Source organism: Tasmannia lanceolata, unplaced genomic scaffold (genome assembly GCF_043159265.1).
Source record: "Tasmannia lanceolata isolate RefF3 unplaced genomic scaffold, GAP_Taslan_0.1 ptg000020l, whole genome shotgun sequence".
NCBI classification, from domain to species: domain Eukaryota; kingdom Viridiplantae; phylum Streptophyta; class Magnoliopsida; order Canellales; family Winteraceae; genus Tasmannia; species Tasmannia lanceolata.
The window spans coordinates 7,558,755-7,582,772 of record NW_027518697.1 but is presented as its reverse complement, the minus strand read 5'-3'; the positions used below and the strand labels follow the sequence as shown (position 1 = coordinate 7,582,772).

The window sequence follows — 24,018 nt, the reverse complement described above, 5'->3', positions numbered from 1 at the left end:
TAAAACCTAAGACAAGAACCCCAAACTAGTTGTAGGTCTTCTAATGTGTGAAAGGCATGCACGATGCCAACAAATTGTTTGGTGCACCCTGAATGTGGGTAGCTTTACCAGCTTATACCAAGAGACTATTGTCCCAAATAAGAGTTGCACTTGGACTGATTCTGTAGGAAGGAAAATGCTACGGAAACCTTTAAGAATGCAGAGCTGTATTGATTTCCATATAAAGCCCTGCATGGTCCATTGGATTCAAATGGGGCGTTTTCCCATGCTTCGTCCTATTTCGTCCGAAACAGACGAAATGGAATGAAAAAGACATGTACGAAATGAATTTGGGACCAATGAAATGAATTTGGGACCGATACGTTCGTTCTTGGTTCATTTACCAATTTTGATACTTGTACAAAACATTTCGTCCATTTGGACGAAACGAATTGAATTTCACAACTTCGGTTTGAAATCATAAGGTTGACTGTTATTCAAACATTCATGTTCGAAATTCACGACTTTGGTTTGAAATCATAAGGTTGACTTTTGGTCAAACATACAGATTCACATCATATCCTAAATAGGATCGGATGATCCACCTCGCAAAGCCTCGGATAAAAATTTTAGCCTCAAGTTTTTTGGTTCTCTTTTACACCCGGGTTTCTATTTGATTCTCATAAAATTCTCTTGTTTGCTTCATATGTCCATAATAATATACAACACAACTCATACTAAACTCTTATTTTGTTATTATCAATTACAGTTATTAGCTTCCGCTTTTAATATAAATAATATGGGATTTGTGATTTGTTGCACACATTCTTTTTCTATCCTGAAATTATTCATTTCTTATCATTTTTATGGCAGTACATTGAAGAGACGGAAGAGCTTGCAATAAACGGTTTGAAGCAAAACAGACATATCCTTGATGTGATTGCAGAACAACTTTTGGAGAAGTCAAGAATAACCGGATTGGTATACAAGTTTAATCTTCCTTTTCACTCATATTTTCGGATACTTACATTTTAAAGCATGACCTAATGATGGATACCTTGGTTAGCAAAGTTTTCATAACTTCTAAGAACAAATAACTTGCTTCTTTAAAAGGTATGATGCTGCCCTTTCTTTCAATAATTTTTTGTAAGTTATCAATTTGTTAAGCCTCTTGTATGCTTCTACTCTGTCTGCTCCACTTCATTTAACCAAACTACCCATCATATTGTTCTAATTAATCAAAATAGAACCGTTTATGCACAAGAAATATTAATTATCATAAGAGAAAAGGGTTTCTACGCTCGAGCACAGAAACAGGGGCGTGGGGCCATTTGGGGGGGGGGCGCGGTAGAGGTGGTTCCAAAGCATTCATTTAGAAAGCCCCATCATGGATGAGGGGCCTACCAAAAATCAGCTCCATTGGATCACCTTAGGGTGTCCATTTGTGGGGCCAAAAATGGAAAGATACTGTTTGTCCACAAATCTGTCCATTTTTTGGCCCCACAAATGGACACCCTAAGGTGATCCAATGGAGCTGATTTTTGGCGGACACCCTACCCATGAAAGGGCCCATCAAATGAATGCTTTGGATCCCACCCAAAATGTGGCCCCACCCTGTTTATGTGCTCGAGCGCAGAAACCATTTCCTCTTATCATAAATAGCCTGTGAATATCATATGGGCCTTACCATTAAAAAAAAAATAAAAATCGTTTGGGCCTTCTGTTAGCAAACTGAGCGTCTAACCACCACCACTGACAGCTTTGGAATTGTATACTACTTGCTCCTTGGGGACATTAATCTTAAAAATAGACTGAATGATTGCGCACTAATCTGTTGTCAGGAATTTTCAACTTCTAACACCTAGTAACATGCTTGACAACGCATGTCTGATAATTCAATACATGTCACATTTTACATGTAATTCATATAAATATTTATGCATAATGTGTACTCCACATTTTACATGCAATTCATATAAATATAATTATGTAACACATACTAGTATAGGAGATGCAATGTCAACATTCGATGAGCCAGGCTCCGAATTTTTAACAAGAGTTTCTATGTGTGGCCATAAAATGTTTTGAATTTAATTACAAGAAGTGCCTTGGATTTCTTTTTTATTCTTCAATCAGGATCTGCTGAGTAATGACTTTATGAATTAACAAAAGTATGACAATTGTGTTTTGAGCATCTTCTGCATCTTTCTTACAATCTCAGATCATATCTTCTGTAGGAAGTAGAGGAAAGAATGAAACAATTGTCTCCTGTGATGCTCGAGGATCTAGCAAAACCATTCCAGATAAATTTTGAAGAGGTATGTTACTTGGTGATACTTCTTTCGGTTAAAATTTTATCTTGGTATTGCTTAGTGTTAGATATTTATGCAAATATAATCATATAATTTTTGTTTCCAATTTTGGGCATAGTAGATGATGTTGGGGATGACAATATTATGTTTAACTTTAAAACATAGATATAAACCTATACGCATGTGATTGAAGGTTTAGAAACCAGAAACATAATGGACCATAATGAACCAGGATAAATTAATGCTATTAGTTTCTTAATAGACAGATGCAAAGAAGACGAAAGAAATTGAATAAAATAAGAGAAGTGAAGAAGTAACCGACAAAGGGATAGGGAGAATAGGAAAAAAGTCGTGAAGTTTGAAGTGTTAATAAATCAACCCTCAAAACTTTTCTCTTTGAGATTTATTCAATATTTACTAATGAATATTACAAAAAATGCCAACTATAAATGAAAACAGATAAAAAGACTGATATACTATCTATAATATATACTAAATGTGAATCTTTCCTTTCCTTTTTTATTAATTTTTTTCCATGGAGATTTTTATTTGAATTTTTTTCCATAGAAATTGTTTTCGAAAATATTTTTTTTCCTTTTTGTAAACATTTCTAGACCTTCAAGATTTTTTTCCATGGAATTTTTTAAACCTCTTGCATACAATGGGTGGGGCCCACCATTTTATGCTTCATGTTTTGATGGGATGGTGGCGCTAGCTCCACACAAACCATGCATAAGGTCGGGCCCATCATTTTACACCTCATTCTTTATGGGGTGAGACCCCCATCTTACACAGTTACAGCTCATCTTTTGATGGTTGGGTCCCAACATCTCCACCGAAATAGGGGTGCAACTCGGGTCGGGTTGGGTCGGGTTGAGGCCAACCCGACCCAACCCGAGGAACCCATTTTTCCGACCCGACCCGACCCAACCCGACTGGACCCAACCCGACCCAACCCGATTTGTAATTTTCTCAACCCGACCCAACCCGATTTCACCATTTATTTGATTTCTCCATTTTATTTTTGTATTTCCATCTCATCCTAGTCATTAGATGTTCCCCAACAAGAGGGTTAATTAGGACAACTTTCTCCAAATTTTTTATTTCTTTCTAAATTTGAGTTATTTAATGACAAAACAAACATAGAAGTAAAAATTTTATACATATTGGAATTGGAAATCGGGTAGGGTCGGGTTGCCCGACACCCCAACCCAACCCAACCCAACCCGATTTCCAATTCGGGTTGATTTTTCCCAACCCAACCCAACCCAACCCAACCCGATTTTTAAAAAAACCCAACCCAACCCAACCCAAATTCGGGTTCGGGTTGAACCCGACCCAAGTTACACCCTACACCGAAACCCATGCATAGGGTGGGGCCCACAATTTTTCACCTCATGTTTTGTTGGCGTGGGCCACCATCTCCACCCAGACCATACATAGGGTAGGGCCCATGCTCTTACACCTCTTTTTTATGGGGTGGGGGCCACCATTTCACATCTCATGTTTTGATGGTTGGGTCCCACCAGCTGGACCCATGCACAGTGTGAGGCCCACCATACACCGATGCAATAGCGTGGGTTAGGAATCCTAGTTACAGTTATAATAATGACAAACATAATGGAAATGAACTTCAACCTCACTCAAGTTGGGGACATAAATATCTCCCATGTCTAGCTTGGGACAAATCTTTTAAAACTGGTCACCACCAAGTGCCCAAGTAAAAATGTTTGCTAAGTGGTCTTCGGACTTATATGAGGTACACATCTATTTACTCAACCCTTTCTCGAATAAAATGACAAGCTACTTCGATCTATATATTAGTCATGAATTTGAGTTATTTTCTATACGAGTATCTGCTCTAGTTGTCATAATACATCTTTGGCTCCTTCAACCTGAAAACCCATCTCAAGAAGTAGAGTTTTCAACCACATCAAGTAACAAGCAGTATGAGCCATTGCCCTATATTCTGCCTCTACACTATACCTAACCTAACGTAGCTGGCCTGATCCGTATGTTGCATATCACCTCAAACCCCATAGCATGCTTCATGCTTCCGCTTCGTTTGCATCACATATTCCTACCAGTCCCGAGAAGGATAGGAGGCATTGCCTGTTTGAATTTCAGAAGAGGCCGTTGATACCCGTGGGGCCCGGGTTTCCTTTTGTACTTCCATCAAAATCAGCTTAATCCACGGGCTTGGGGGTGGTTTCCATCTTGGCGACACCTTTTGCTTGACCTTCTTTTCTAAGATAATTGACCTCCAATTCCTCAAGGTCTCGCCAACACTATAGCTGGTCATCTCCTTGCCGCTGCTGCTCCGTGCTATAAGGTCAGATTTTATGTCCAATACTAGCCTTCCCCAACTTCGTTTTTGATCTTTGAAGATGTGATTGTTCCTCTCTTTCCATTTTTTTTGAATGGCTTGTTCCTCTCTTTCCATAGATGCCAAATTATGTTGCAAGGTACCAATTTCCACATTGCTCTGCCTACATCACCAAACAGTCGGCTGCTCCACTCCAGAAGAATTGCCTTAATTGATTTTTGTGGCGGCCCCATAAGACTGAAGGTTCGCAATAACGACATCCGTAACCGGTGGGAGAACAATTTACCAAGAGGTGATCCATTGTTTCTTCCCTGCATGAACACAATACACACTTGCCATTTGAAGGCTCCTCCTTTAGAGCCAATCAGACATTAATTATTTTCCTTGCAACTGTCCATGCAAAGGCCACAGCCCTAGGGGGAGCTGCCGCCTTCCAAATGCTTGTGCACCCGAGACTCTCCTCGATCCAATGACGCCAACCTGTAGAAAAAATGATCGGACTGAAAAAGAGCCAGAAGGGTTAGGGGTCCAAACCCTTTGGTCATCAAGGTTAAGAGAACTATAGCCAGAGCTTAGAAGGGTAAGGAGAAAAGATAGGCTTCTAATTTCACGATAGCTTTTAGGTTTCGTCTAAACCTAAGATACCCCCCGCCCCCCAAACACGCTCGCGCGCGCACACACCATATAGTCCCTAACTCTAGCCTCCCTATTTTTTGATAAAATACATATTACAACGGCTACTTATACGAGTGATCTCTTAAAAACCTATTTTCTTTCCTTTATTCTTCTTGCATTGTGGTTTATGTGCTAATCATTAGTTGTAATTTCAGTTGTGTAATGTAATCAGTTTCCGTTGAGCATTTTTCCTGTCCAATTATTAGGCATGGGATGTATTCCATTTAATGATACATGTTCTCAGTCTTTCATCTATACATAATTCTATTACCTGAGTTTTGTCTATTTGGTAAAATTTACTTTTCATGAATTTGTCAGGAGGGACCCTTGCCTGTTAATGATAAATTGCGTTATCAACCACTGGATGTATATCCTGCTCCTCTTCACCGATGTTGAAAAGTCGGCATCCTCTCTGTCGGATTCATGGCTCCTGGTTTGTGTGTCATCATGGAAAAGATTGTCTCTTTCTGACGAGAAACTAACTGTAGAGTCCATTTCCATGACTGTCAATTGAAGTTCCTGAGGCTGATTCAAGTGCACTTGCTTCAAAAGTTTTTTGATGGATTCATCGAGAGTTTTGGCCGTATGCTTTCATCATCGGAGGTTTTTGGCACCTGAATTTTTAGCAGTCAGGCCAAGGAACAATTTCCCATATGTACAATGGGTTCTCTTTTCTTTTCTTTTTTTGACTTTTTGTATGATGAAGTAAGGGTAGATTCAATGCCCTTCTACAAGGATCGAATTCCAGTTCATCGGCTAATTTCAAATCTTGTAAGTTCCTCTGAAATTGTGAGGCATTTTGTAGAATGAAGATTCATTTTTTTGTGAAAGAAATTATTTCAAATTAATCTGTTCTTGTTTATCTCTTGCCTGTATATTTAATTAGTATCTATAACTAAATTTTTTCCCAAACAGAAAATTTGCATTCCCTATCGATTCCATGGTTCTGATCAGAAGGATATTTTAAACTTTTTTCTGAGAATTTTCACAGGAATGAATTTTTCATTAGAGTGGGAGCATTGGGAACCATTGGGGATGGAAAAATCTACCTTTTGTTACGCAGGAAATACCATTTTTCGCTGATCTCTGGCAGATTGCTTCCTTGTTTTGCAACTTATAGAGACAGATCGAGGCCTGGGAATTTACTGGATCTTCTTTTGTTGTGTTTGATGTTGAAAAATGGACTGATTTTGGTGTTATTGAAAAAATAACCAATAATTATTGAGTAATATTTAGATGAAATTGATGTAGCATGGCCACGCGTGTGGGTGTTTTACCAATGATGAACAACAATCACACCTACTAGCGTAAAACGAAGAACATAAAAAAAAAGTCCATGTTTCTCCCTTCTCTGTATTATCTCATAAAATTAAAAAAAATCTCCTAAAGAAATGGGTTCACATCTTTTATATTAAACACAAATTCTCATCTTATGGGCTTTCTAAAGATAAAGGTAACTATTAGCAACAAAATCCCTTGGCTCCAAATTGACGAAAGTTGTGGCTGCATCAGAAATTGTTTTGACTACCCGTGTGTGATGACCAGTCGGTTAGTCTGAGTAGTGAATGTGTGTGGTCTATGATGAATGTGCAGGTGTGCCAATTTTATAAAAAGTCTAAAATTCAACTCTAAGGCTAATCAATTGATTTTCGTCCTCTGTGATTGGATTTCGGGCAATTGAGAAAAATAGGGTAATATCATTTCTTCCTTGGGTTCTGATGACTTTTCTAGACAAAGACTTTTTTAGAATGACGCGGAGCCAAACTGATGGCTTTGAATGTTGGTACACGCATAATGTAAATGACACGCGTTGAATGTCAATGCGTGCAGAACACAAATGCTGACCACAAATGCCGACGGCGATGCACGCAGAATGCAAACGATTAGAGATCAACATGACTCTTAATAAAACAATATAAACAAGTGCCGGTGCAGAGGGATAGAGAATTAAAGAGAAATGCTCACCGAAGAAGATGAATCTGTCTTCAATTCTTGGAGATTAACTACAGCTACGAAGAAGTAAAAGTATATGCGAAAAAGTAAAGTGAATGTAAAAATAAGCTAAGACATACTTGATGTTTGGTTATGCGACCTTGATGACTCAGTCTCATTGTTAACTTACCAACTTCTCCAAAAGCTTAAGTTGTTGGAAAAATGAGTTATTTATCTTTTATACTTTAACATTGCCCCGCACGTGTGATCCACTTGGCAAACACGTGGCACATGTGGTCCCACTTTGGGCCGGCCATCGCATATGGATTGTTGCTATCGGGGAGGTTTGAACTCGAGACCTTTGGCTCTGATACCATGTTAACTAACCAACTTCATCTTTTATACTTTAACACTCATCAACCGGATCCAAATTAAAAAATGGGCGTAAACAGAAATGGGGGCTGTTCTTTTGTTGCTAATGGATGGGAAGCTCTATGCTCGGATTGTGGAATCAGTTTCGTATTTTGATTCCACCCGATTCTTGCATTTGATTCAAAAAATAACAGGAATCAGAGGTGGAAATGACACCGGGCGGAACTAAATGGGAAATGCAAGAATTTGTTTCCCGCCCCAGGTAAAATGGAGTTTTTGTTGAATTAAATTTTTTATTTTAATTTTTCCATTCAGTTTAAGTTAGTTTTTTTTATTCTGTGTTTACAAGGAAACAAAATAAGAGAAGAAAAAGTGAGTTTTTCAGCACTTTGTTGATATGACTTTGATATCCATTGCCATATTTTTGATAATGGGACTACTCACTTTGTTTCACTTATATGATGCTATGAACATCCAACAAAAAAGTGTAAAACAAAGTGATTAGTCTCATTAGTCAAACGGGTGGTTAGCTGCTTGAAAACACTTGGGTTCGGTTTACCCACGTATTCCCTTTAAATATGCACTTGTCCGTGATTAATACAAATCCTCTCTCTAGACAAACAAAAAAACATTCCTATAGTGACTATAAAGGACACTTCTTTTAAAATATGGATGCATGCAATCATAGGATCTCTTGACACTTCAACCAACGTGAATTGAATAAATCATCTGAAACAACACGTTACTATCTTGATCCACATAGGAAGTAAACAATATTTAGGCCCTGTTTGTTTGAGATTGTGCACCCGATTGAGACCCCCAATCCGATTATCGGACTCAAAATTAAGGCCCTGTTCGTTTCAGATTGAGACAACCGATGGTGAGCCCCCAAACCGATTATTGGACTCAAATTCAAAGTCATGGTGGCCAGTCCTTGTTTTTCTAGAATAATGAAATTAAGAAGATCGTGTGCGAGATGCTTTTCACGCGATGGTTGTACCAAGTACCAACTCAGCTAAGCTAAGCCTTTTAACAAACTAGTTGGGGTCGGCTAGATGAATAAGAAAACTATCAAAGATAAAATTCCTATACCGGTAATTGAAGACTCTCTAGATGAGTTGCATGGAGTACCTGTTTTCGCTAAGCTAGATCTATAGTTGGGTAATCATGAGACCAGGGTGTACGAAGATACTGAAGAAAAACTTTTCGCGCTCATGAGGGTCAACATTATGAGTTCCTTTTATTGCCATTGGGTTGACTAGCATACTGTACGTCTATCTTCCAAAGCCTCATGACGGGATCTTTAGCCACATCTTCAACAGTTAATCTCATTTTCTTATATGATATAGTGATCAATAGGCTCACATGTGAGATAATCGCTTGCAGCGTTTGAAGTCCGCGATTGAAATTTTGGGGAGAGGTGGGGGAGTAGCTTGTGTCTAAGCGCTCAAAATATGAGCATGTAGAAGTACAAGTAGGCACCACTTTGTTCAATGATCCCAACCATTTACCTATCATAGGCATTGATACGAAGTCCAAGTCCTCGTGTTGCACCCCAATCTCTTTTGGGATTGAGCCTCTAGCTTAATTTGTCTTCAACCATGAGGTCGGAGGTTCAATCCCAGCTTACCTACTAACATAAAAAATTGATACTGATGGGTCATGGATCAAAATAAAGTATGCGATACTAACCTCCCAAGTCGTTGCCATTAAATGAAGGGTGAGAAAACAAAGAAGTAACAGTGCGACAAATTGGAGGGGTAGAATCGTTAAATTGGAGTGGATTTTGATTCAAAGCCTTTCCGTAAAAAGGCCTAATTGATAAACGGTTAGGGAAGCGATATATTCGTCCCTTTTTTTACTTGAGACCATGGTTTAAAATTTTGGTTTCGGTACCTGTTTCGGACCCCTGGAATTTCAAAATTTCGGTCGAAATCTGGTACCACAAAGAAAAGGGTATTTTATTTAATATTAAATTTCGGCCGAAATTTCAGTAAAATATTAAAATAATAATAAAAATGGTTTTTTGGTTTATATTTTGGGCAAAAACGAAATTTAGAATTTCGACCGAAATTCCAAAATTTTGGCCGAAATAAATGACCGTTTCGGGGAAAGGCCATTTCGATGTCGGTATCCATTGAAATCCAAAATTTCGGTCCGAAACTTTTGGATTTCGGTCTAAATTTAAAACCATGCTTGGGACAGCCCCCTGTAGTGCATTTATAGCTACTCTTCTATATTAATATCAAATGTTTAAAAGGATGGATTTCAAACTTGATAAACAGGAATGCCACTTTCACCACTTTGTCCATTGTTTAAACTACAAAAAGGATAAGCAAATCAATTAAGACAAGCTGAGATCCTGCAAAATACCTAAATTTGTGGGGTATCAAGGTCAGAAATGTAAAGGCATGTTTGTGTCATGGTTCTCCTTCCTAATATTCCCACAACTCCTACCACAGTAGGGATGTGTTTGTCATTTATGAAAAAGCCAAAGGCATCCTGTCAACATAAAATAGACTCAAAACCAATAAAGTATAGTCTCTTTCCATGTTTTATTCAGACGGCTCTGATTACAGATCAGAAAAGAGAGAAGAACAAAATGTTAGTTTTGAATGGGGCCCACCAGTCTTAAGTCCATTAAATGTGGAATTAATATATTCCTCTACATTTCTTCCCAGACCCCACCCTCTCCAATCTATTTATGAATTATGACTACAGTTTTTACATAACAAGTGGGTGGCCAATAAGAAAAGGGGTCGAATATTATCATTTCTCTAATAAATCCCTGTACCAAAAACGTCAACGCTTGTTTCTCGAATTCCCATCTTTTCGATTCTTTCCATTTTGCTTCTTTTCCTTTCTGTTTATTGTCTCTACCCGAGAATTTAGATTTTTGTTTCCAATTTTCTTTCTTCCTTTTTTTTCTTCTTTTCTTACTCAGAAGACTTCTTAAATACTTCATCTATTCTGAATTTACTCTCTCTCTCTCTCTCTCTCTCTCTCTCTTAGGGTTTTGTGTAGAGATGGTGAGGCGACATGGATGGCAACTTCCTGCTCATACATTTCAAGTGGGTTTTCTCTTTTTTCTTTGTTCCTCTTTGTATGAATTCATTTCTTTACTTAACTTTTTTTTTTTTTTTCTTTCATGATGTTGAATTGGGTACTTGTTAAATGCTCTGAGTAGTCCTTGTTTTGTTCTGGGTTTTTCTTCTATTTCATACTTGTATTGGATTTAGCCAAAATTTATAGTTTTCTTTTTAATTTTGGTTTTGGTACTGTGTTTGTGTCTCTCTTGCTTTGTTAATATCTACTCAGTACTGTTTTTTTTTTTTTTTTTTCATTTGGTGTAGGCTGATGGTGTTGATTGGGTTAGTGTAATGAGTTATTGTGTAGTTTGGTGAATGTGTGATTAGGGCGTGCGTTTACTGTTCTCTATTTTAGATTTTGCTTATACGATGCTGAAGAAGGTTTGACTAAGCTTTATATTCCTTATGTAGCTAACTGTAAAATGGTTTAATAGGGTTTACTCCATTATTTTCTTCCTGGGATTTTTTTTTTCAATAATATTGAATTTAATCGCATTGAAAGAACGGTTCATGTCATTCTGGTTCAAAAATTGGAGCCACTGTTAATGACTTAGGTAACATTTGAGTGAACTCATTTTTCTTATCTTCCTTTAAATTATTTAGATGTGTCAATTTACATATCTCAACCATATTTTAATGAAAGTTATGATTGAGTAAAAATTTTTACAAAATATCTGCTTGCTCCTGTGTCCAGATAACATTGGTTATTCACCTATGACCAGTCTTATCTCTTTCTCCATTAAGGTGTAGCTTTTGTCTACTTGGATCACTAGCAATCCCTTCAAGGCCCTTCTCATGGCTTCCGACAGATAGAATGATTCTTTTCTGCATAGTTAATTTCAGAACATTTTACTCCAGAATCTCTCCATTTTATATTTTCGATGACACGTCCGTTCATTCTTTTAGTTTTTGTACATTATTTACTAATCTCGTCTTATGGCTTGTGAACTAAGATGCAAAAAACATGGATGTGAATATTGACACGGTGCTTGAATGGAAACACTACTAGGCATTTATTAAGTAGGCATTTAAATTGCTAATTTGCAGCACTAACAAAAAAGAAGCATGTCAATGAATTTGACTGAGTTCCATATATTTGAATTATTTATTAAATTTGACAAACACATTCATGAACCATCATACCATAGTACGAGTATCACCATCGTGTCATGACAGATATGATATGCTGGAACTGGACCTATGAAGTATGTGGTTATCATCATTGTCTTGAAAATCTTACGTTTTACGATTCAAATCAAATCTTATGGATTTCAATTTGATTCTCATGATTGAATCTTAATTTGTACGAATCTTACGATTCAATCGTAAATCGTTCAATTCATATGTAAACCCCCCCCCCCCCCCCCCCCCTAAAAAGAAAACAAAAAAAACCCACAATGCATTAGAAGAAGACTTCGAAAACCTTCTTGTGAGAAGGAAGAAGACAAAGAACGAGGAGGAGTTCGAGCTAATCGAACCAGTTTGAGCTAGTCAAGCACATAGCATGTGCTTGAGGGTGCTACTTACATCGAGGAGGCAGACTACTATAATGAGGACAACATCGACAACTTACCTCCTCCGGTAAGTCTTTAGGGCCTTTTGATGCCTAGCATATGGCTGAAAAAGGCGGTGGAGATGTCATTTCTCTATATGAAACTGTACAATAGTTTGGAGATCTTGTAGCTTAAATGTAACACTTCAACTTTTGTTATTGATCTTTTATACTCTCTGAAATCATTTTTGAAGGAACATTCTCTAAGTGCCTCTTGTTGATATCTTTTGTTTATTCAACTTTACTTGTACTTCCTCAAGTTTTTTCTTTTCTTATTGACATTTTATGCATTTGTTTATGCCAGTTTCTTTGAATATTCATGTTCTTTTTTTTTTGGTGTCTCTTTTCTTGTATAGGTTGTCGCTATTACTGTATTTTTCCTGTTAGTCGTTGCATTCTATGCCTTCTTTGCACCATTTCTTGGTGGACGTATCTTGGAATATGCTTCGATCGCCGTTTACTCCCCTGTGGTATGTATGCCCATCCATTCTGAATACATATATGGGCTGTTTGGATACCTGGATTTTAGAATCCAGGTTTTAGTATGAAAGCCATGGCAGTCCTCTTCACTCTTAGTTTGTCTTCTCTTTAGAATCCTGGATTTTAAGTAAGAAATTCAGGTTTTAGAAATCTCTCCCCCATCCTAAGATTTCTAAAACCTGGAAACATGACGATCTCTTGCTCGACGGAAAGAACGGCAAGATATCAGAAAACGATGGATGGTCTGCTTCTTCTCTCGTCTCCCATCCAGGATTTTGAGGAAACCGAAGATTCTAAAATTCGCGTATCCAAACGGCTCCACATGGTTGGCACTAGTTCTCGAGTAAATATGCTAGTGTGCCAGTTCATTGCATATGTTGCACCACTCCACCACACTTATTGCCTTTTCTGGTATTACAGGCACTCGCTGTTTTCATTCTTTATGTCCGTTCTACAGCTATTAACCCTGCCGATCCTGGCATTATGGCAAAATTTGATGGTGAGCCTATCACTACATCAAAGAGTAAACTGTTGTTACCAGGCATGCACCCGGCAAACAACCTTGGTGAGATTGGCGAGGGGATGCAGTATTCTCCATCATCATCTTCGAGAAGCTCTGTGCCATCTAACTCTATTAAAATGGTTTCGGTTGGAGAACCTGGGAGGGTAGACATCCCGATGGGCCCACCACGTAAAAAGTCGTTATCTCGCTTTAGCATTGGAGGACTCTTCTGCGCTTTATTTGTAATGGAAGATTGCCGCAAACAGGGAGGGGCCACTAAACAACAGGCTGATGGGGAAGATTTTCTCTTCTGTACCTTGTGCAATGCTGAGGTACTGCTCTATGTACTCGTGTAATAAATTTGTTGCGGCCGCGAAACACACTCCATATTTATCATTAACTTGCAAATTTAACTTCGAATTACTGTGTTTCACTGTTCTGAATTTCTTATGTTCTGATAACTAATGTGGAATCTTTATGGCCTCTCAATCTGAATTGATATTATTAAAACTTAGAAATAATTTCTGCAAATCAAAATGCCAAAGATTTAGAGATGATATTTCTGCAGATTAATTAGATTTCAGATAGATTTACTGATTAGAACTTCGAAGTCTTACCTGGATCATCAACCATGACATAATTTTGCCTCCATTCAGGATGTGGGGAAAAATTTGTTCAAAAGCATAGCTATTATTGATCTGACTGCCAGCAAGAAATTGTAGTTTAAATGATGTTATCCACACTGTGATGAATCTTACCACAACCAGTGGTACCCGCATTTTCCTTGAGTCCAGCTAAGGTCTTATAGTCTTTACATATCCCTTGTGCATCTATAAAATAAAAATAAAAATATCCCTTGTGCATCCAGCCACTTCACAAATATGAGTAGGTTATACATGTGGCTGGGTTGATTTTCTTATGGATATCTATTGTAACCTTTTGGTATGTGTTGTGCCCTGACTACATCCTATGCGAATTCTGTTTGGTGATTTGAAGGAGTTCTACGTGCTCTTTCCTATTATCTATTAATCTGTGAAGCTCCTCTTTGAATGTTCTAGTTTTTAATGAGATTACAAGGAGCGGCGGCATTCACTGCTATGTTAATGGACACAATTACAGATTCTCATCATTCCTCCCCCCCCCTGACAACACACACACACACACAAAAGAGAAATGAAATCATTTAGGAGGGTTGAACATGTTGGATCCCATCTCACTTCTGTAGGATTCTCAGAGATCTGCCTTGTCTCCTCTCATTTCCTTCACTTTTCTTGATTCTTTCTTTTCTCTGACCTGCAGTGCCATCAGTCCATCCTTTGATCGTAACACCAAAATTGTACGTGCCTCCCAAATCTTCCAAAGAATATCTGACAAGCACAAATTCTAGTGGAGCCTACTCTAAGCATGCCATGGGGCGAAGGCTCACACCCCAATCAATTTCATTAAGGATTTTGGGCATAACCTACGAATCTCCAAATAAGGACAGAGCAAACCTTGACAACCGAAAATACACATGACAACGAATCAACATGTGGATGTGAACCGTCTCACCATCACAACACAGAGCATCAGTTGATTATTACCTGATTTCATTAGATATTTAGATCAACTGGTCAACTGTCAAAATCTTGTCTAAGCACTCTGTCCAGCAAAATGCAATGATCTACTTGGGGTTTTGTGTTTGCGGGCGCGTGCTTGGAGAGAGAGAGAGAGAGAGAGAGAGAGAGAGAGAGAGAGAGAGACTGTAGGTGTGCCCCACCTTCCACTTGGCTTCAAAAGCTGAAGATGAAAAGATGCCACAGTAATTTCAAGTGTTATATTTTACCTATACTTTTTAAGCGATTATTTAGCTTCTAATTATTTCCTGGATTTTTATCCAGTGAAGGAGATGCATTCTTTTCACTTTATGTTCTTACTGAAATTATGGGTAATGCATCAAGAAAAAAGACACTTTCATATCAGCTGTATTATCTCTCAGAGAGCTTACTCTTTCTTCATTTCTGTATTTACTATAATAATACTTTTTTTTGCTTGCAGGTGCGCAAGTTCAGTAAACACTGTAGATGTTGTGATAAATGTGTGGATGGATTTGATCATCATTGCCGGGTATTTAGAATTGTTTTATGCAAGCAAGCATTCTTTTGTAAAACTGATTTCTCAATTGAGGCTTCATATTTTTTTTGACAACTATTTTCTCATGTCTTTGGGCAGTGGCTTAATAATTGTGTGGGCAGGAAAAATTATGTCACTTTTATATCTCTTATGGCCACAAGTCTCATTTGGGTATGTAGAAAATTGGCTCATTATTCAATTGATAAGTTCCAATTGTTTTTTTTCATACTCGTCGGTTATTTTAACTTTTAAGGCTGATTACTTTTGCTTCAAATGTTGACCCTTGAATGTTTTCGTTATATAGCTTGTAATTGAAAGTGGAGTTGGTATTGCTGTTCTTGTTCGCTGCTTTGTTGATAGAAAGGAAACAGAGGATCATATAATTCAGAGGCTTGGCAATGGTTTCACTCGTGCTCCATTTGCCACTGTCGTGGTATGTCTCTCATGTATATTTTTTATGTTCTTTCATTGCGACTGTGGTCTCTTATTTCCTAATAATTTGAAACTCCAGATCTGTACGGAAACGGAACTGATTGTTCAAAATTTTGTTTTCTGCAGAGATATTGAAATTTATTTATCTTTATTTGTACTCCAGGTTTTTCTGACTGGTAGCAGTTAAGCCTCCTGCTGGATATTTATGAATATCGCTCATGATTCTATTTCTTACTCTTGTCTTTTCAATTTGTTTATTGATTTTCTGAAACATAAAAAAAAAGGAAATAGGTGATGGTATGCCACTATGCACATTTCATAGACTCCATCTCTACCATCCACATGTCATGTGTACAGTGATTTGGACCACTGATTTGGTGAGTCTCCATGTGGGTGCCATACTTAAAACAATGGTGATCGGGCAAAAATCCAATCAATGACCTGCAAATATAAAGTTAAAGAAAATGAACATTGCTCAATGTTCATCAGCCCAAATCACACCAACAGGCAATTAGGATTGTATTTTTACCTAAATATTTGATTTGTGGCCTATGATTTAGCCGACACTTGAATTTATTGCTGACACGTGTTTTGCTGTATCCGACACGACACGCATGTCCACCTGTGTCGACACTCCTATGGACACTTTTACATGTACTGCTATAGGTGTTAATGTGGGTGTGTGTACACGTTTTTGTGTTGTGTCAAGTGTGACATTCTGTTTTATTATTACATATTGTGTTTACCTTTTTTTTTTATTATTAACTCTTCTTTTATTATAAACTCTTTTTTAGCTTTTCTTTAACTAATATGATCATGTATATACTTCTATTTTAGCCGTGTGGGTTCTAAATTTTGGGGGTTTTCCTTGTCTGACACATGACACTCGTGTCCGTGTCCACAAATCATTAGGTTATGGCCCATTCAGGTTACCTTGAAAAAAATAAAAATTGACCCAATAAGGTGGGCAGCCAGATCAATGGCCGAGATCACACCCTAAATGTATGGTATCGTGATGCATTTCTGGGAGCTATCATGGTCTTCCACGAACCACACATTGCACCGTAGCATTTTCCTGATCTGTTAATATTCTATTTTTGTTTCGTGATAACTGTAAATGTACACCTACTTTTAATTGTTAAGTTGTGTTGACACGGAGATGCTGCCTTGTGCAACCAATGACCATACTTTGCATAAAATGGCCTTGACTCACTTTTTACATTTTTATGTTGGGATTGAAGGGTTGGATTATGGATAGTCTTGAAAAGGGTCTAGTTGCATATGAAATGCATGTATGCATGAAAGCCCATGTACAACCGGAATTCTCGCATATGAAAAAGGTCGGCAAATGATGCAGCGGATCGTTTGGTAGAGGATGGCATGGACAAGTTCAGAGTGAAAAATCACTGAATAAAATCGTTACTTCAAAAAAAAAAAAATTTATGATAGCACAAATGATGTCCTTTCCTGTTAGATTTGTGACGTACTAGAAACTTGATTTTTTTTTTCTTTGGCATCTTGAATTTCTATTTCTTATATACTTGCTATGAAGAGGATACTCTGTTAGCCTTTAAAATGTCCACATATTCTATTAATGTCTTCATGACCTACACATCATGTCCCTTGAGTGACCCCTTAGATGCACTGAAGAATCGAAGATGAACCCAGCACTTTTTAATGATTGAACTATTCTAATGTGCAGTTCCTTGTGCAGGCCATATGTTCAGCAGTTTCATTACTGGCATGCGTTCCTTTGGGGGAGCTTTTCTTTTTCCATATGATATTGATCAGAAAGGTCAAAATCTAAGAAAAATTGGTGTTACTTGCATCTCCCTTAAAATGCAAATTCTAAAGCAATTTAATCATTTTGATTTTTTTTCTTTCTCAATAGGGTATCACAACCTATGAATATGTTGTGGCGATGAGGTCCATTAGTGAGGCACCTGTTGATGATGATGATAACCAAAATGTTCTTTATTCTCCATCTGGTTCTGCAACGACTGGCTTAAGTGGCGGAAGTTCTTTAGGTCTGCAATACAAAGGTGCATGGTGTACCCCTCCAAGGATATTCGTTGATCATCAGGTACACTGCTACTACATACATTATTTTGAATGGCTTGCTAGTACATACTTTCTACTATGCGTTTTTACCTGTCACATATCTTCAATATTTTCAAAAGGGTGATGATAAATTCTCACCCCCTGTAGGATAATTTGATAATTTGCACCCCTTTTACGTCAAAAAGTGTTAAGTCTGCCACATACCCTTATTCAAAGGGATGCGAATTATCCTGCAGGGGGTGCGAATTTATCATCACCCTTTCAAAATATCGTGTTTTTATCACGACATTTTGATAAAGTGGAAAAATCCCGAATTGATTCCGAGATTTTAAAAATATAGCGATATTTTCTTTTTTTTATCATAATATACCATGATAATATCACGATATTATCCCGATATTTTTACGATATTTTTATTTTATTTTTTCTTAAATTCTATATATATTTTAAATAATTTTATTTTTATTGTTATTTCCCGACATAAACCCGAAAAAATCAAAAATTTAATATATCCCGAGATTTTCCCTTGCCGAGAAATTTCCGAGAATGATATTTGTGACAGGTTTTTACGAGTTGATGCTGACTGAATGGTTATGTCAGGACGAAGTTATTCCGCACTTGGACCCCAGAATGGTACCTTCTACAGTCGATCCAGATGCAGCTGGGTTTGCAGATAGAGTAAACAAGTTGCCTAAAAAAGCAGTAAGAATTAGTGCTTGGAAGCTCGCCAAGTTGGACTCAAATGAGGCAGTGAGAGCCGCAGCCAAGGCTAGGGCATCATCCTCTGTTTTGCGGCCGGTCGATGGCCGTCGTTTGCCTGACGCTGATTGTAGCTCCAGCGAAAATATGAGTCGTAGTAGTATGAGCACAGATTTTGGGGTTGCTAAAGAAATGAAGAATGATTTGAAGTCATCTCCTTTGATAAACTCGTACCCGCCAAGTCATGCTAGCAGGGAAGATTATGATACTGGTACACAGAGTATTAGTAGTTTCAGCAGTCCTAGTCATATCGACCTGAGCCCTCTCCCATTAGAGCGTCCCTCTGGTGGTCCTTTTAATCCCTTAGGTGTGTCCTCCCACTTGCACAGCATTCTCCCCGATAGATCTTTTACCACCAGAGGAACTAATCTGAGTACGAATCTTAACAAACCAAAAATCCAGTCTACCGCAGGCTTTGATGGCAAAATCATGCAAAAGAGCAATCCAGACCCACTGCTGTTATCGGGCCAACCAAGTTCAGTTGTCAGAGATAGTAAAAGGTCATCTGTTATCTGGGACCCAGAGGCCGGTCGATATGTCTCTATTCCGATATCTCATAGGACTGAACCTGCAGTAGAAATTCCACCAATCAGAAATTCGTCTCAATTTGCAGTAGTGAACCCTCCTGCAGAGTCAAGCACTTATGGTAGAAGGGCAACTCTTCCAGGTCCATCTAGTACAAAGGCTCCTTTGCAGCAACCTGAAAAGCTAATGTACACAGGACAATCCATATTCTTTGGTGGCCCTCTTTTGAATGTCCCCATAAGAGAATGTCCTAGAAATGAGACCCCTATGGGTTTGACAACAGACCATGAGAGGGTATCTAGTGTGAATAGGGAAGTTGGAGTTGGAAAGGGCAGCACAACATCAAACCAGTTCCCTGTATTCGTTCCTGGGTCTTCCCAGAAGAACCTACCATCTGGCTCAAAGTGAATGTTGGTCTTGTATCTCTTAACGGTTTACAGGTTTTATGTTTGAATGGGGACTTCTTTCTGATTCGATGCCGGGAAAAAAAAATGGTCACTCCAGTATCACTGGTGTGCGGTTTATTTTTGGAGATATGAGGACCCAAGGATTTCTTGACAGTTAAACCTTCTAGTTAAACCTACTGACAAATTTATGGGGCTGTTGATCCAAGCTGTGAGTTTCCCAGGAATGAACTTGAAACCTTAAACTGCTGCTGTGATGATGAAACCAACACAGTAACATTTTGGAATCATATGTGCTTTGCAGGGACAGGTTTTTCTTCCCTTTCACACCGTAGCAAGGGTAATTTTTATCAAGCATTGATATCTTACAAACTGAAGAATGGGGTAGTTGAGGTGTCTTTTTGGCAGAAGAGACTTTCTGATATATTCATCTCTTAGCAAGCTCCATTGTAATGTTTGGTTCTTTAGATGCTATGTTTTTTTTTTCCTTAAATCCAAAAAGAATCCATCAGTCACTATTGAGAGATATCTGCTTGTAACATTCTTAGTCAGTAGCGTTGATGTTTTGTTGATTGTTTATATGGATTATCATTGGCCTTGCCTGTTGGCTGCTCATAGGCTTTACACAGTGGGAGCAAGATGTAACATCATTCTTCTTTGCAAGCATTGTTTGGTTGAATGTTTAGTATCTTTACAAATCTGTAGAACCATTTTCTTCACATGTTGGTTTTTGAATATACAGTAACTGAGAGTTCATAGGTATTTCTACTTTAAAGCTGTTTATGTATTAAAAGGATGATTCCATTCCAGGAGAAGAATGGAGGAACATAGGAGGCTTGTAGCTTGACAGAGGACGTTCAAGATAAAGGATGCGTGGGATTGAGACCATTGATTTTGTCTGGCATGTTGATTATCTAATGAGGAAAATCTGGTGACTTGCAGGCAAGAGAGAATGTAGAGTCACTAGAAATCTAAATTACATGTCTATTTCCAATAAAGAGCTGGGATTCATGTTGAAGCAAGAGTGAGGTCATGTCAAGAAAGGAGGGAGTGCATGGAGAATGGAGAGGGTTGTAAAGAGGGATTTTTGTTCAGACCCAAGGCCATGCCGGGTATAAAGAGCAACATCGATTTGGGTAACATGTTGGTTGTTAATAGCAAGGGAATCTGCAAGGGATTTGATGCATTTAAGATAATTCGAGATGGAATAAGCACCCCTTTGAATCATATGAAGTTGGGATTGAAACTGCATGATAACGGGGGCATCAATTGAGATGAGAAGGAATGCTAAAGAGCGATCCAAACATGAACCATCCAGACTTCATGAGATTCAAGGAACAAGCTGGCTTATTTAATGGAGATCAACCTGAACCTGATGGGTTCAACCTGATTTTGGCTCAAGTTGGGTCGGCGTTTCCTCGGGTTGGGTTGGGTTGGGTTGGGTTGGGTTGGGAAAAGCTAATCCCGATTTAATTTCGGGTTGGGTTAGAGTTGAGGCCTTGGCAACGCAAACCGTCCTCTAACTTTATCTTGATATTCTTTGGATTATTGTATTTTTCTGTTTGGCCTCAGATGAAACCGAACCCAGCCCGACCCGATTTTGGGTTAGATGGGTTGGGTTAGCGTTGAGAGACTTAGAGGCGGGTTGGGTTAGGTTGAGGGAATGCTATCTCGGGTTGGGTTAGGGTTGGCCTCAACCCGATCCAACCCGACCCGAGTTGCACTCCTACTACATTTCCATCTAAACGTGAGAAAACTAATGTTGACCTTGAAAAAGAACCCTCTTTAGGCTAGGAGACTCTGTATGGAGTGGGTTGTGAGCGTCTTGGGTCCAAGTCAAGCTCCCATAATTGATGGGATATACATGCGTACGAATTTGAAACCAGCTATTCTCTACACTCAATTCTCACCTCTTCATGTTGTCATGTGGGTTGGCCCAAACTACCCAGTACAACAGTTGGTGGATGCAACACCTACTTTCCAAGACCTCATTCTCATTACCAAACAAGTTTTGAAGACTTAACTTTTTTTTGACTCGGCAGGGTATAAATATGTTGCACCATGACTCTCCTCCTCTTCATATGTGAAGGTGTGTGTATCTTTATTATAGAGAGAAGATGAGAGAGATTGGTAGTAAGAGAGGGTCAGGGTTGATTGTGATCATGGCCTACCCAGGATAAGAGAGAAGAGCCCTTGAGGTATCTCTCCCTCCTGGGTAGGACATGATGACAGTCAACCTCTTACATTAACGAGAGAAAAGGGGTTGGGGTCATGGCACCCGAGCCCATTTCAAGGAGCTCTCTAGTCGACAATGCCCCAAGGTGTACCCAAATGATCGTTGAATGTTTTTGCTTTCTTTCTAAATATCTATACAATTACTTAAGCAATGACTAGTAAGTAAGAATTCTTTTAAGATGAAATCTTTTACTTTTGGGAAATGTTATCAGCACTACTGTATTTTGATGAGGGCACTCCTCACTTTTATTAAAATTACGGTATGGCCTGCACCATAGGATGATCCATACCATCCATTAGATAGGCCACAGCCTAAATAGGTTGTGCCCCAAAAACCATTTTCATAGGTTGATCCTAACCCTCCAATCTATAGAGGGTTAGGATCAACTCACTAATATTCAGATTGAGGGTTAGGGTCAACCTATGGAAATGATTTTTGGGGCACAACCTATTTAGGCTGTGGCCCATCTAATTGACGGTTTGAATCATCCTATGGTGAGGGCCATACCGTACTTTTAATAAAGTGAGGATTGCCCTCATCAAAATAAAATAGTGCTATAACATTTCCCTTACATTTTATGCTTTTATTCATCTTATTTTTGCCCACCATGATTCTTAACTTTTATTTTCTGTATCACTTCGTTTTAGACTGTGACAACCAATTGTTAGTGCCAAATAGATTATTGAACTCAAATTTAAACGTAACTTTTGAGTCCAATAATCTGTTTGGCACTCACAATCGGTTGCCATAGTCTTAAATGTACAGAGCTTGGACTCGGGGAATTTGGGCTGTTTTTGGGAGTGTGATGCTTCATTGTGGAGAGAATGGATGAGGTTTTTAGTTGGGGGTTTTCTGGTTGGAGTGTTGGTAGTGGTCAATTTGGTGGGTTTGTTGGTACAGAGTGTCTTCTACTATGCGTGCAAGAGTTATCACCATCAGGATGAAAATATGTGCTTTGTATGATCATCTTGGTGGATATATTAGAGAATATGTGACTCTAAAGAGTAGTATTCAGCTGGAGGAAATTTGATTGATTTTTAGACTTGGCATGTGTAGAGATGTTTGTTTTCGAAGTATTTGTGTTTGTTATTGTGATAATGAATAGTTAAGGCTGAAAAATTGAATGAATGGATGAATGATTCAATACAGAGGTGGTTTTTTCCACCTTCCTTGTAGTTACTTAAGCTGGGTTTTTTTTTTAAATTTTGGGTTTTATAGATGAATTATTGTGTGTAGATGAGAATGGCTGAAAAAAATTTGCTAGTAGAAATTACTTTGGGGTTTCATATTATAAATGATTTTCTGTATGTTCACAGCTCTTTGTTGCTTTGATTTTGCAGATTTTTTTAGTAAGTAAGGTGGGATTGAATCTCCGACCTCTAGGTTGAACTATCAGTTGGAACTTTGGTCGATTAGACTGTAAAAAGATCTAATTTTCGTAGTGGAATTTTCTTTTTCTTTTTTTTTTTGGGTTTTTGTTTCTTGTCTGTCTTTGCCTTTGGAGATAAGAGATATGGAAAGTAGTGGAGGAAAGATGCTTTTCATCCTGCCATTTTTTCTGGGAAATGTTATCAGCCCAACCATATTTTGATATTTGCACAAACTCGGCTGTCTTTTCTTTCTCTAATTCGCTCATGAGTTCTTGGAAAATGTAATAACCTTTTTGACAGTTCTTTAAATACTAAAAGACAAGAAGGGTTGGTTATAATATCAAAATATGGTTGTGCTGATATCATTTTCCTTTTTTTCTTCTCTAGTTTGATGTTTGGTACCAGGATATCCTGTTTGTTTGGGATTGTGGCAGCCGATTGTGATTATTGTACTAAAATTAATGTAATTTTGAGTCCAATATCACAATAGGCTGGCACAATCTCAAACGAACAGGGCCTAAAAGTTGTTAGTGTTGATAAATGGAATGTCTTAATCGATCATGAAGGTAGTGTAAAAACTTTTGTCGAAACCAATCAGGGTTTGCTAGGGTCCATCCTAAAAGGCACTTCGCGGCTGGTCTGTCGCATGTGAGACCAGCCACCTTGTGAATATTCTTCATATTTGTGTTCATTCATGTTTATTAATGACAAGTAAACTAGATCTGAGTGCTTTGAGGTACTTAGAGCTTGACACTATAATTCGGATGCTCTTGTGCAAGGGGAGATGTCTCATCTGTCTCTGCCTCTGCTCACTGTGGCTCGCACCATATCCATGTACGCATAGAGCCTCTGCAATAAAGTCAGTCTCAACAATAAACGGGTCCATCACTGGCATGGTGA

The 24,018-nt window shown here is 38.3% G+C and overlaps 2 protein-coding genes across 4 annotated transcripts in view; both read left to right on the top strand.

Annotated features, from left to right (window-relative positions):
* FTSH12 (FTSH protease 12) overlaps window positions 1-6,140 on the top strand; it is a 43,893-nt gene extending 37,753 nt beyond the window's left edge. For all 3 annotated transcript variants that reach the window (XM_077364870.1, XM_077364871.1, XM_077364872.1), the window contains exons 17-19: window positions 853-960; window positions 2,217-2,297; window positions 5,611-6,140. In XM_077364870.1, the coding sequence (XP_077220985.1) occupies window positions 853-960; window positions 2,217-2,297; window positions 5,611-5,688 (267 nt within the window). In that variant the 3' untranslated portion in view covers window positions 5,689-6,140. The remainder of the gene's footprint in view (window positions 1-852; window positions 961-2,216; window positions 2,298-5,610) is intronic.
* Window positions 6,141-10,403: 4,263 nt separating this feature from the next.
* On the top strand, window positions 10,404-20,170 carry LOC143854394 (putative protein S-acyltransferase 19). The gene is made up of 9 exons (XM_077364353.1): window positions 10,404-10,667; window positions 12,594-12,707; window positions 13,138-13,551; window positions 15,257-15,325; window positions 15,431-15,502; window positions 15,636-15,764; window positions 17,478-17,558; window positions 17,655-17,846; window positions 18,425-20,170. Exons 1-9 carry the CDS (start codon window positions 10,623-10,625, stop codon window positions 19,514-19,516), a joined length of 2,208 nt encoding a protein of 735 aa, XP_077220468.1. The 5' UTR covers window positions 10,404-10,622; the 3' UTR covers window positions 19,517-20,170.
* Window positions 20,171-24,018: the final 3,848 nt, after the last annotated feature.